The following is a 14,031-nucleotide window of genomic DNA, read 5'->3' as shown; positions in this document are numbered from 1 at the left end:
ACTGTAAAGGAGATTATTCAGTGATCAAGTACCACACATGGCCTTTCTATGAACTTATTCATGTTTGGGCTGCAGGCAAATCATAATGCTGCTAACTAGGCACCTGAAATGGTGCTGACTGAACAGGATGTGGATAACGACACAACAAACTGGTGAACATGAAAGGTGATTGTGTGAGAAGCTGACAAGAGTTAGACACAGTGAAACAAAAGGTGGCTGGATTTCACAGGTGATGAAGTGGGAGTTATGTGAGAAATGGCTAAATTTCACAGGCAATTGGAAGGAAGTCTTGGGGACCTTTTGGAGAGCAGACTCTTACAAGAACAACAGTGCCTAGGTAAACACATCAGTAATGTCATATAGGCTAAAACTGCCTCGTAGCAGTATCAGAAATACCAAATTCAGGTAGAGGAGCAAAACTGGGACCAATCAGGAAAAAGTAACTAGGCGTGGGTTGCTTATCTGGGAGGAGACAGGGATGGAGAAAAGGAGGTACAAGGATGGTAGAAAAAAATAACAACCAAGAAACAAGAAAAGGGATAATAAGATACGCAAACAGTGTAGTCACATGCTGTCTGATAGTACCTATCAGGCAGCTGGAACAGGAAAATAAGCTATAGCTGCTGTTGTGACCATATGACAAGAGTCCAGCTTGCCTCTGGGGCCAGGAGGACTGAGGGGGGTGCAGCAGAAGGAGGGGAGCATGATGCTTTCGAACACCTGGATGGATAGATTGTGTCCTGGCATCACTGCATCAGCACCATTTCCAGGCCTGACAGCATCAGCAGGTACCCACCACGTCATAACAAAACCCACCTGATATAGTATAACTTTTTTGGGTGATCAACTTTTTGTCCTATTTTCTTATACTGCTACAGCTGACAGAACTGCTTAATGACTTTTACCACCTTGGACTATAGCTTCTCAATTTCCATTTCATAATTTAAAAATAGGTTTTAACATACATTTTTGTAATACCTGAACACACAATGAAATGAGGAACATAGATAAACACAAAATTGCTCTTGACAACTGATCTAATGCAAATAATTCCTTACACTAGTCATGCATAAGCTATATGCCATGAAAATATCAGTCATGCTGATACACAAGCAAATCCCACTTTCACCATTAAAACTTCTCCTATAAAAACAGTTTCAAAAGACAGACATGAAACAAAGTTAATGAAACAGTACTTTAAATTGCTTTTGAGTGACATCTTGCCGGTCTGGACGCAAGAACTCCAAAACCAAGGGAATGATATCTCTGCAACAAAAATTGTACGTTCCCAGGGCTGTGAAGAATGCTTGCTGAGCTTTACTTCTGACCTGTGGGAAGAGAGACATTACTAGAAAGTCTTCTGAACCAGAAGTATACTATACAAAAATAACATCCTTATCCATTTCACTTACTTATGCAGAGTTTACATGATGTATTTGTGCACAGAAACAAAATTATTTGTAGAAGGTTGTAAATAGCATGCTTCCCCTCACCCTTGCTCGCAGTTGTTAAAAATCTATTTCTTGGTTTCCAGCACTTACTTGAGAACAGCTACAAAGTTAAAGAAAATTCTTTACGTTGCCAAAAACAGTCACTCTGTTTTTAAGATCATTTGAAAAGCAAACAGCTAGAGTAACAGATGCAGTTAGCAGAACTCTAAAGAGCCTGTATACACTGTGGAGGGATCTGAATTCATACACCCACACAGAGCTCCCACCGGGCAAAGAGTTCAGAATCCAACTATCAGCACACTTGTTTTGTGTATTTTTAAGAACTAGAATGCCATCACAGCTACTTCCTAAAAGCAGACTTAGCATTCCAGATAGTGTCATGAATCATATCATCACATATAAAAACCTCAACCCGGTATATTTTTATTAATTTTTTTTATTGAATTATTGTTTTTAGGAGCCTAGAGTTAAATCCCTCAAAAAATTTAAACTTTTTAACTTAAGTTAGCAACCTCTCCACCCAGTTAAGTTCTTTGACAAAAGGGCTTAAAGCAAAAACTATGCCAAAATTGGCAACTAATGCAAATGAAATAAGTAAATATTTCATGTTGCCATGGAAATAAATTGAAAAGCAGAAAACATAACTTGAAGAGATCAACAAAAAACCTCCATATATTTCATTGTAAAAGGGATTGTTCCTTACCTGACCATATGAACTTGTGGACAAGCACAAAAGATCTCTGATCATCTCCTGGTGGGACGTTTTATATTCACAGCCTTCCACCGTTAGTGTTCTCAGCTAAATTGCATAGAAAACACAAATAAAAGACAGATGGTTTTTGTTTTTACATTTCACACATGTAAGAGAAACACTACTGCAGGATTATTGCATCTTTTGCTAAATGACAAGATAACAAACCAGCTTTTCAAGTAAAGTAGTTAGTGAAGATTTAAGTGAAAGTATTACCTCATGCTGCAACATAACTCTGTCTATCAGCAAAGCTCTGATATGCTGTTTCTTTCCTTGAAGCTGTAAACAAATACATAATTGGGTTTAGATTTCAGTATTCATATCAGCAGTTTGCACTAACTGAGTTCCCCATGTACTCTTTTTCTTCTAGAAACAGGCAAATTTCATGTAGAAATTCTTGGCAGACAACCTTGATTTTTTTTCCCCTGGTAAAGTTTTTTATTTGCCTATTACTCTGTAAGCAAAAGAAAGCTCTGGTCACAGAAATTTCTCAGTTATCAAGGACCAGAATAGAGCATCATGCCAATCTCAGACTTTGGTCCAAGGATATATGCAAACTGAGGGTTACTACAATTCAGAAATGCTAAGCTATTTACTCATAAGATTTCCAAATAAAAAGGTACAAAAGCACTGCAAAACAATATTCTTACGAACAATAAGATGCAAAACAATATTCAATTAATTAGATTTCAAAATTACGAAAACTGATTAGGACAGTAATGAAAATATGAAAAAAGTCTTTCGGAACATTAGGAACTATTTCCATCCCTCACCTAAGCTTTACAAAGAAAAATCACTGACCCTGTTCTCCATTGATTTTTTCACTAGATTAAAGCTTTTCCATCGTGAATCAAACTCATGCTTGTGAGACCCTTGGAACTGTAAAACATCGCTAATAATCTGTAGAAAGAAAAAGATGACAAAGAGTGATTATTTTGCAAAACAAGTAATCTTGTCTTAAGTATTACAAATTATAAGCATACCTTTATTATTAGAAATAAAGACTTGGTATCATCTTCTGAATTATCAAGTATATAGCCTGCAATTGGAAGAAAGAGAATCTGTTATCAGACAGGAAGAGCTTTAAAAATTAACAATAATTTTATTTCTACGAAGCTTAAATTTAAGAATTATAGGCAAAGTAAATTAAACAAGTTTCTCATCTATAAAATTATACTTAAAAGCACAACACAGTACTTTTTAGACAGAGGAGTAGTTAAACTTACGCAGTAATTTCCTTGTAACCCTCGCAATTGTTTCTCGATAATTCTCTCTTGATAAATCTACAAAAAATTTAAACATTTTCTCTTTATTATACAATAGCATAAAAAAAAATTTATAGATAAGTAAAGCAGTGGAAAGCCAGAGCAGACTATTCAGAAATGGCAGTATGGACTATTATAAAAATAACCCTCCTGTTACATCTGAGGACACCACTGGCATAGGGCCTTCTTTTGTTTATCAAGTCAACAGTACGTTTTTTTATAGGTACATAACCTTCTTCATCTGCCTTGACAGTTGGCTTCATCTCTAACCACAGACTGAGGCACAGAAAAATCTTAACTGCTGCAAAAGACCACTAAGTAAACGCCCATTCTTTATTATGTGTTATATGGCTTCAAACTCACCACTTGCAAGCTAATGGACCAGATTTTAGAAGTATTAAAGCACATAAAACCATTTAATAGCCCAATAAGCAGTTACCATGTGCCTCAGTTCCTTATTTAAATACCCCATCTTCTCTTGGAAGATGGTGAAGAATACACACAAAGCCTGAAAAATGCAGTTTTCTTCTAATGGAGCTGTCACAGCCTTTAGCAGGTTACGCCTTGATTCCTTGTGTCTCTCAAGCGCGGTCCTTGGGTGATGGGTGTTGCTTCCTGCACCTCTCATCTTTGTGGAAGTACATGGGGCCAACCATTCTGACCTGGGGCTTGGACCCAAGCTCCCATTCCCAGCCATATTACTGCCATATGTTTGTATCTTGTATACCATCTCTGAAGCTGAAACGGTGTGTACACAAGAACTATGTTGGCCAAAAAAGCCCATTTAATATAAAGGGAAGAATCAAAACAATGGTATCAAAAAGAACCTACTGTTTTTACAGCAGAAAAAAAAAGAATGAAAACACCACTTACAACCTGTCCAAACAGAATTAGGATCTACTTACCGTATTCAACACCAGTGTAGAGTTTTGTCTCTTCCAAAGACACCAGACTTGGGACCCTGCATGAAAACAAATGAAGCATTACTACACATTATGGAAATCATTGACTATGTGAATTTCATTGACATTTAATTAATTTTAACAAGTTAAATTTCATGCCAGTAGCGCCAAAAATGTTTGGATTTACTAACAGTATGCCTCAGTTCTAACATTTACAAAATCAACCATACCTATGGGTCAGACTGTTTGTCAGAGACAAGTACACCATAAGGACACCACCTTGAACCCAGAATCTTCATTTCTCATTTAACAGAACCTCATCAGTTCTGTTAAACAGCCAGAGATTTGGTCTCATTGTCAAAACTATGAACACACTCATCAAAACAAGCGTGGCTCCAGTTGTCTTAATCTAGGAAGGACAGGTGAATTTGACTGCTGAGGCAGAATCCTTTCCTGACAAGCTAAGCTGATGAAGCTTTTCTGACTTTGGTCCTTTCTTTATAAAGTAAAGAAACGTACCCATTATCTACAGAAGTCCTACTTATTGCTATATGAAGTTCACTATTGATAACCATACAAAAAAATAAAGCCATGCTTCTTCCAGGATTTGGGTCAAACTTATCCATCCAAAATATTTTTTTAAAAGTGAATTTTCTTAGTCTTTGTGGATTTGCTTTTATGGAACCATGACTCAGATATCACATGCCAATGAATTTAAAAGACATGAGAACATACACTTGGGTTTTTTTGTTTTGGTTGTATGTTTTTGGTTTGTTTTTTTTTTAAACCTACAATCTCACCCCCTAAAACATTAAGGTAGACAAATTCAAGTTTTCAAGGACAAAATACACCAGCGTATTATATTAAATAAATAGTATCAGCAAGTAATCCCCATAAAAATAATCTTCACATAAAATTGCGTTGACAGTATAATCAGAACAAACAAAACTAAGTGAAGCAATGTGAATCTACTCCTATTACAAATGCTAAATAACACATCAGAAAACACTATAGATTCTATATCTGAGCATGCACTACGAGATACTAAAATAAATTTTCCAATTTCAGGCGATGGCAAACTTGTGTCAGAACCAGAAATAAGGGTCATGTTTCTCCTGTAAAGTGAACACATTAAAACATGAGCGCTACAATTGTTGTGCTGATTAGATGAAGGAAAAAAAACTTGCAACCCAAAATTAGGTAAACTGACTTCACAACCCTTCTAGCCATCACATCTGCACCAACAAAAGTCAAACTGAAATATCTTTTTCTTAATTGATTTAGACATCAAGAAGTGAAAGTCTTAATTTCATTTTCCTTGTTGTATTCCTGGTAACGCTAAGTTCATTTGAAAATAAGCCATTCCAACAGCCTTCCCACTTCCCCCCACCCCCCAAAACTCAGCACTGGCATAGGTGCTTAAGGTACAACTTGGCCACTAATACAATTTCCAAAATATCCAATGTCAACCCAGTACTTCAGTCCTGAATAAATAAATAAATATCAAGTTTGTATGGTCTCACACACTTGCTCTTTTAGAATCACCTACATGATTGATTTTGAAAGTGTTTGCTATGTATTTCTCCAAAATCAGATCTTTCCAGTTGGGAAGATACAGAGAGGGGATATTTCTGCAATTAACGTCTGGAAAAGAAGAAGAGTGAACCTTCCCACCCCGAATACTATTACTTCTTAAAAAAAAAAAAAAAAAAAGAAGGTAACAAATAAATCCAACAATCTCAGGCAGCTAAATATTGAGCAATTACTTTTTTTTGTACAGTATGCTGGATATGTTGATAGGTAAATGAGCTCATAGCAGTAATTTTTTCTACAGCATTTTAATGTATTTTTACCCTTAAACAGTTTCCCCCGATATAAATACACAAATTAAGTTCACATAAGGCTTTCCTACCTATGAGGCAAGGAAAATTAAAGTGCAATTTCCCAGTATTCCCTCTAGGTAGTCTACAGAAAGATTACAAATCTTCACGCTTCTTTCCCACTCCCAGCAAAACGCATTCAACTGTTCTTTGCCAGATAGCCAACTTCCCAGCCAAATCTCTAATATTTAAAACAAAGGAAAAGCAACACTCCAAGCTCTCTCTACACTTCAGGTTCCTGAGGAAACCAGGAGTAACAACTCAACACATAGCATCCAGTAATCAAGAACTAGCCTGGTATAGTCCTTACACTCACCATGACATCACTCCACAGGCAGAACCATTTATTTCAACAGAGCTACTAACAGGATGAAAATATTATGTTCAAAATGCAAGGAAGTTTTATAGTTGGCCCACAAACTAAGATCCATGCTAGTAATATTCAGCATTATAAGTGTCAGCCACTGAGCCAGAGAAAACTAAGTGTTTTACATCGGACACACAAAAGGAAGAGGCATGAAATGATTTTCTGAACTTCAGTCAATACTGATAGCAAGACTCTCACACAATGCTTCATGCAATGTATAAATAATACTGTGCTTCACTCTGTATCAACAGTTTTCAACACAAATTGCCAAGAAAACTTATGAACAAAGAGTATCCAAAATTATAGCTGGAACAGAAATCCCAATTAAACAGAACTTTGAAGAATTCATTCCCTTATTTGCCACAGTACAAGAACTAAAGCATCTTTATTTGAGAAAAATTGATGCACTATGTTTTTCAACTTCCAGACATTTTACAGACCACTTTATTCAAATCTCTGTGTACATATTCCTCAGTATATAAGTACAGTTCAGCAATCAGATAGAAACAGATAACTTTTAGCATCACTCCGCTGAACCAATTGCAGAGAAAATTTTTCTAATTGCAAAAAACCCCCCATGTCATGTTAAGGACTAGATCAAGGGCTGCATCAACCTATTTTGACATAAGAGATTAAGAGACAACAGTCGGAAGGTGAACAAGGAGAAAACAGGGTTACTCACCGTGGAGGAGTAACTGTTTCCTTTTCTGTGTGCAGCTCCCCCAGCAGAGCTGGGAAGTTTCCTGGAGATGCCAAGAGAGGTTAGCTAGCCCTGCCCCTCAGCATACGATATCACATCCTTACACATTTAAAAGAAGTGGTCTTATCCTTGACCTGTAGTCTGAACACCTTCAGTGAAAGGACATTAAGAAAGCTCCTACCAATATCTGTAGCAAGAGTGGAGCAATACTGCATCCTAACTAACCAAGCTGTATTTAAGAGGGAGACAAAAAATGGATGTTCTCTGAGTAACCCTGCTTTTGCTTCCCTAAATCAGCTGCTTAGTGTTACCTTTTTTAATAAGTAGGCAGCAAGGAAGGGAAGCAAAGCAAAGGGAAACTCAACTGAACATCAGTGAAAGATTTCTCAAACTTAAGAGAGCTTTATACTGTCTGCATTTAAAATAATCTTTATTTGCACACCATTATAGAGTCATTACAACAAAAGGAGATTGATATTACTTACAATTACAGTGGCCCCTTAAGAAAAAGGGTAGACTGTGTGCACAGAAACATCATCTATACCTGCACACATCTCGTGTGGCAGAGCAACCATTACATCGTGTTTCTGCAGATGCAAAAAAACCTGTGTATCCATTTTTCCCCAACTGTGTCAGGGTAATTCACCACAGCTCTGACTCTATGGCTTTGAACACCTTAATTCAGCCACAAAAACCCCCTACTGCTTTCATAAAGGATTGCTCCTCACAACCTCTGGCAGCCTCCTCAACTCCTTTTTCCCCTTCCCCTTGTAACTGTTCATTTTGCATTAAAAAAGTAGTTCACAGGACACACCTGAAATCAATGGCATGTCTACTAAAGACGAAGAACACTATGTGGAATAATAATATAAATACACCCTACTGAGTCACGAAATAGTTTTCTATTAATTTGTTATACATGGCATTTCAGAAGAGAATTCATTCATCGTCCCAAAAAGATGAAGTTTAAATTCCTTGCTACTTACAGGATAAAAAATGAAGTCAACACCAAGTGACATTTATTAAAGTTCTATCTCCTACTGAAATTTAACTATTCTTTTCAATTCTGACAAGTTTCAATTACCCAGTTTATTTGTGCACAGATTGTGCACAAATTTCTTTTCTACTGAATTGCCTATCGTCTCCCTAAACACCTGTTCATGTATGAAACATTCACAGTAACACTAAGCATTTAATATAACATGAGCTGTTTTTTAATTAAGGTATGATGGGATTTTCAGGATTAAATTATTTAGGTCATTCATGTAAAACACACATGGGAATTTTGCTCCCAAAATTGGGAATAAATAAACAAATAATCACAAACTACAGATAAGAATTGCTTGGTCTCAGAAAATGTTGGAGCGTTGTGAAACCTAAACCTTTTGTGCTCAAGTTCACTAAACAAGGAAATCATTCTTCAAGCACTTCGTAAGAGCTATGCTGATGCGTATTCCGAGCATGTGCATGTACACACACAGTGTATACTTTTGGGTATACTGAGCATACCCAAGTCTAGTGTTGGTCTATTTAACAATGTGTTTTCTGTAGTAAATATATCACTTTTAAGTTTGGAGACTATCAGTCATCAAAAGATAAAAATCAGGAATAAGAGAAATGAACAAATCAACATGAAAACATTAACCCAGATTGACAGGAGATTCAAGAAGGCTCATGCCAATGTACACACTTTTAGATAAACAGAAGTTTTGAAACCTTTACTCTAACCAGTATTTATTAAGCCATGAAAATAAGAGCACAATTGATTCTGTCTAACAAGGAGAACATACCAGACCAATGCTGGGGAATTCTATTCAGTTTCAGCTTTATCAAACAATAAATACTACTACTAATAAAAAAGAAACCACCAACAGGAAAACTTTGTATATTAACTATTCAAGAAGCAAATCTATTTTCAATAGGTAATAAATAAAACACACACAAACTGCTGAGACACCAAACAGACTATTCTTAACAAGGTGAAAGGAAGAAAGACATTTTGAAATTACTGGGTACTCTCAGGTGTTTGACACTGAGGAACAAAAAACCTGTAGAAGTCCATAGAAATGGACCAAGTAACTTCCCACAAAACTTTTCAAGATGAAAAGTTTCTGTAAGTGATTTCCATAAAATGATGTTGATGAATTGTAATACACCATCTATAATCAAACAAAACAGAATCCTGGGTTAAAAGTACTACTACAGTAAAATGTAGTAGCCTCCACACTAGTGGACAGGCCTTATATTTGCAACAGCTCTATTTTCCTACTGTAGAACTAACTTCAAAAGAATTATAGCAACAACAAAACACCAAGCAGCAAATAGTTACCATGTTAGCAGAAAGCAGTCTCATACGTTCATCTCTGCAATTTATTTTAAACCAGAAATGTTTAGAACTTGAATCCAGATTCACTCATTTTCTTCTCCCAAAACAGTGCTCATAACTTGTTATATTCTCATCCCTATAGAAGACTACCATGTTTATGTAATACTGTGATTTAAATTCATCCATCCAAAAAAGACCAAACCTTGCATTTAATGCATGGGAATTTTATGCAACAACACAAGTCAATTATGACAACCAATAATGAAAGAAGCATTTGGCCAGCTTGTGACATCTGTGACATACAGTCAATATATAATTTTCATAATTAGTTTTCCCTATTACTTAAGCAAAAAAACCTACTTCCTCACTCAGTCAAGTAATCTTGCTTTGCACTAGTCATTGGTATGACCGAGTCGCTTAATGATCAAATCAGGTACAGTGGTCTCATGCTCTTACAGCCCGCTCCTAATGGAGAAAGCAGCCTTTCTCCCTTATTCCTGCCACTGCCTTCCCCTGCCTGCCACCAAAGCAAGATTGCAAACAGACCCCAAAAATAAGGTCTGCAAATATCTGGGTAGCTGTCAGTTGTCAAACAGAAAAGTAAATCCCATGTCTTCAGGGAAAAAGTATCCTGGTGGCAGGAGCAGCCTGCAGGCAGACAGAGTTCACAGTACTAACCGAACCATCACATCTGGTTCATCATCCCGCTACACACAAAGTTTTAAAGTTCACTCTACCCACGTATTTCTTTTGCTGAGGTTCAAATTACATAGCTCCAAGCTCTCCCCCACCTATGTGGCTTTCCTTTCATTCAGTAAGCAGGCTAGAGGATTATAAAGGAACAAATACTCATCACCTGTCTTTCTTGGCAAGAATCTTCAGGTATGCTTAAACATCAAGATGAAGGGAAATCTAGCAGTTACACCTACTCAGCTCTACTTTACAGCCAGCACAAATAACAATGCTGTACTACATGGTGTGTGATCAGCTATGGTTCATTGGAGTTAAGTGGCGTAGGAGGTATCTGACAAGAAATCTCCTGTGCCAGTTTGTTTTAGAAGTATACATGTAGAATTTTTTTTTTATCTTAAATGCATCAAGCCGTTTACCAATACCTGCATTCAAAAATATTCCTATATGGCCACGTTAGGACAGTGAATATCATCACTGCTAGTGGTAAGTACTAACTACGAAGAGACAGTAGTTAAAATAAGGGTGTTCTGGGTAACTGACTTAGTCGCTTTCAATAAAAGTCCTTCAGTTTCAAATCTGAGTGCTTTATGTGCATTTTATGTGCATTCCCACTACATATAATGGAACAAGCTTGGGAATGTGAACTGGTATCTTACAAAAAAAAATCCCAGGAACTCTGGACACAATAACAATTAAAATCAAACTTTTTTCTGTTTTAATAACAAGCTCATCAAAAGATCCCTCCTACATTCAAACTGGATATAATTTTATGGACATATGGGATAGAAAACAGCATTCACAGGAACCTGTTTAATGTTGCTTTTTAAATCAAAAGAGATCTCCCTCACTACAAATATTCCAGTTATTTCTTGGGGAATGAAAAGGAGGGAATAAGGCAGTGGAGAGGACATCTTCCTTCTTGGTACAATTCCCTTCTGTGACCCTTGCTTACACAGAGTAACTCATTAAAACAAAATATACATTTCATAAGAAGCATCCCTAGAACGAACACCATCTGTCCTGGATGGATCAACTCAGCCTCATCTCTCAAGATGCTAAATTGATACTGACCTTTGTAACCGTTCTTGCTAAGTTGAATAAACTGACAGGGATCTAATGTTTAATTGATAAGAAGTGCAACAGGATCTCCTTAAGTATTTAGTCCGCCTTACTAGGCCAAAGCACAATCCACTGTGCACAAACTCACTCTACTTCCCTCAGATTGTCTCCTTGACTAAAAAAAATCCACGTTTCATTTGTGATAATTCAAATCATACAAAGAATGATAACTAAAGCTTACTTAAAATTCATTCAACTTCAGCAGGCAAATTCCAGCGTCCTGTGTAAAGTCACTGAAAAGGTAAATTGCCTTAACTACATTTTTAAAAAGCTTTAATGTAAACATTAAAAGTTTGGATGCAAGACCTGTTCACAGTGGGTATAAGATGTTTCATCAATATGCGTAAAGTCTGTCCAAAACCAGATAATGATGGAGTCTGAACCTCTGCAGATATTCACTGGAATAAACTATTGAGTTCCAAAATTCAGATTATGTGAGAAAAGTCTGATTTTGATTTCTTTAGTAACAAATTGATTTCAGCATGTTCTCATGTAAATTGTATATATTTAATACGGCAGCACAGATAACTAACAGAATGAAGCAATTCTTCCGTAAGTATACAAGTAATTTAGAAGCTGATTATAGGCTAACGTCCTAATCTGTACATTAAGAATTTACAGACCTTGCCCAACAATATAAAAAGATTATTCTAAACACCCCACACCAAAACAAAACCAGAGACAGTCTACATGAACACACTCTAATGACAGCTGCAATTCACTCTTCTCCTCAGATCATAAGGTTCTTTCTTCTACCAAATGAAGCTTCCATTACTGACAACCAGATAGCCTAGACAAGGGTACAAAACTGCTTACCCTTACACAGGTGTTTCTTCCTTGATTAATAGATTACTAACTACAACAGATTAATTTTTTTTTTTTTTTGGTGGTGGTGTTAAAGACTTTTTGGGCCAAGATAGCCTTGTATTTTGAAGTTCGGGGCATCCAAGAACAAAAAATCCTTCTCCTTTGAAGGACTAACACCAGAAACTCTGTCCTTGAACCCGTGAGCCATAGGAACTGCAAGCGCCTAGTGCTTGCTGCCTAACTGATGCCAGGACAGGATTCAGACGGAATCAAGAAGCAATGCTAACATGCTCCCACATTCTCCCAATATGGACCAGCAGCACCTTGCTGGTACAGGAACAGTCAACGCCTCCTGAAAGGTGTTGGAGTCCTTATTTTAGAAGATGGTCATAATCAGCCCAAATGCCCTGCACTGCCTCTTTAACTAAAAGATTTACTTCCCTGAATGTCTTACATAGTCAATGGTAAAAGATAGCCTCTACAAAGCTCTCCAGCTTAATAAATGTTCTAACATACACTCAAGAGGAGCTTACTTGCACTGTACAAGAAGCTCACAGAAGCTAAGCAACTCAAGTAACATGTTTGAGACTGTATCAATGCTCCTTGGCGCTTTTAGTAGCTGTCACTTAGGCAAAAAAGTCTCAGTAACAACTTTATAGTCACCAAATACAGACTGCGGCCATAAGCTTAATTGAAACCCTCCATATTTTAAACATGACATATAAAAACAGGAATACCGAGATCAAACTCGTAATTGCCTCTAACATTAATGTTTCAACTGAGTTTTTCAACAATATTTCAACTCAATGTTTCTTTGTCAAAGAAGTCAAAGCTAAAGCAGCAATCCCATCTATTAAAAAGTAGTCTGTTTTAAAGCCTGAACTACTGTAATGCAACAGAAAGTTCCTATTACTGCTAAAATGAAAGTTTACTCAAGCATTTTTGCTAGAGTTCTACTGTATGCTGGCACCAGTAGCCAGGTTCTGCTGTAACATTATTCACAGGGGTTTGAACATTCAAACGGGACGTTTCCTATTTTAATATGAGAAGACAGCCAGCAAAAAGTTAAGTTCAGAGTGTTTATGACTGTACTCGTTCACGGTCACAGGAACATTGGTAACATGGCAGTTCACTATACTTTGAAGGCTTCTTTTAGAGGGGAAACACATGAGTAAATGCCTAGCTTCCATTTCCTTAACATAAAGTAGCATCAGCAATGCAGTGCCATCACCTACCTTTTTTAAACATTTTCAGAGTCTTGCACGAAAAAAAGCACTTAACATTCTTTCATGTTTTAAGTACTCAAGTGTTTCTGTAAGTCACTATTGCAAATTTCTGGACCATTATACAAGTATGACAGTTCCTTAAAAACAGCCACTAGAAGCAGTTGTGTGGTAATAGCAATAAGCACTAAAAACCAGTATGAATATAATTGCTAAGAATGTTTGTGTTATAAAAATAAATTTTACTTACAGATGAGCCACCCTTTCTCCTTTTAGAGGAGGCAGAATGTTCCCAGAACCAATCAAGCAGTTGTGTACTATAGCAAGACACTGCTGCACATCATCTCTTAAACAAAGAAGAAAATCCAATTACTTATCTGTTAAATGCTTGAAAATATACAAATGATAAACCATATTTTTTGGTGAAGTTTTTATAAAAGCCCTTTTCTTTAGCTATGTCACTTCTAAACACAAGAGGGAGCACTACAGAAATCAATCATTTTTTGATCCAACCTAATTCTATTACAGAACTCCAACATTCAACTCT

At 36.6% G+C, this 14,031-nt stretch overlaps 1 protein-coding gene across 2 annotated transcripts in view; it reads right to left on the bottom strand.

Moving 5' to 3' along the window:
• PSME4 (proteasome activator subunit 4) overlaps window positions 1-14,031 on the bottom strand; it is a 70,027-nt gene that overhangs the window by 21,481 nt on the left and 34,515 nt on the right. For both annotated transcript variants that reach the window (XM_075497033.1, XM_075497034.1), the window contains 8 exons: window positions 13,735-13,830; window positions 4,373-4,428; window positions 3,429-3,485; window positions 3,186-3,241; window positions 3,004-3,102; window positions 2,419-2,481; window positions 2,155-2,250; window positions 1,197-1,328 (listed from right to left, as the gene is read on the bottom strand). In XM_075497033.1, the coding sequence (XP_075353148.1) occupies window positions 1,197-1,328; window positions 2,155-2,250; window positions 2,419-2,481; window positions 3,004-3,102; window positions 3,186-3,241; window positions 3,429-3,485; window positions 4,373-4,428; window positions 13,735-13,830 (655 nt within the window). The remainder of the gene's footprint in view (window positions 1-1,196; window positions 1,329-2,154; window positions 2,251-2,418; window positions 2,482-3,003; window positions 3,103-3,185; window positions 3,242-3,428; window positions 3,486-4,372; window positions 4,429-13,734; window positions 13,831-14,031) is intronic.

Source organism: Mycteria americana, chromosome 3, assembly GCF_035582795.1.
Source record: "Mycteria americana isolate JAX WOST 10 ecotype Jacksonville Zoo and Gardens chromosome 3, USCA_MyAme_1.0, whole genome shotgun sequence".
In the NCBI taxonomy this organism is placed as follows: domain Eukaryota; kingdom Metazoa; phylum Chordata; class Aves; order Ciconiiformes; family Ciconiidae; genus Mycteria; species Mycteria americana.
The sequence above is the reverse complement of the archived record's forward strand: the minus strand, read 5'-3'. Positions and strand labels throughout refer to the sequence as shown.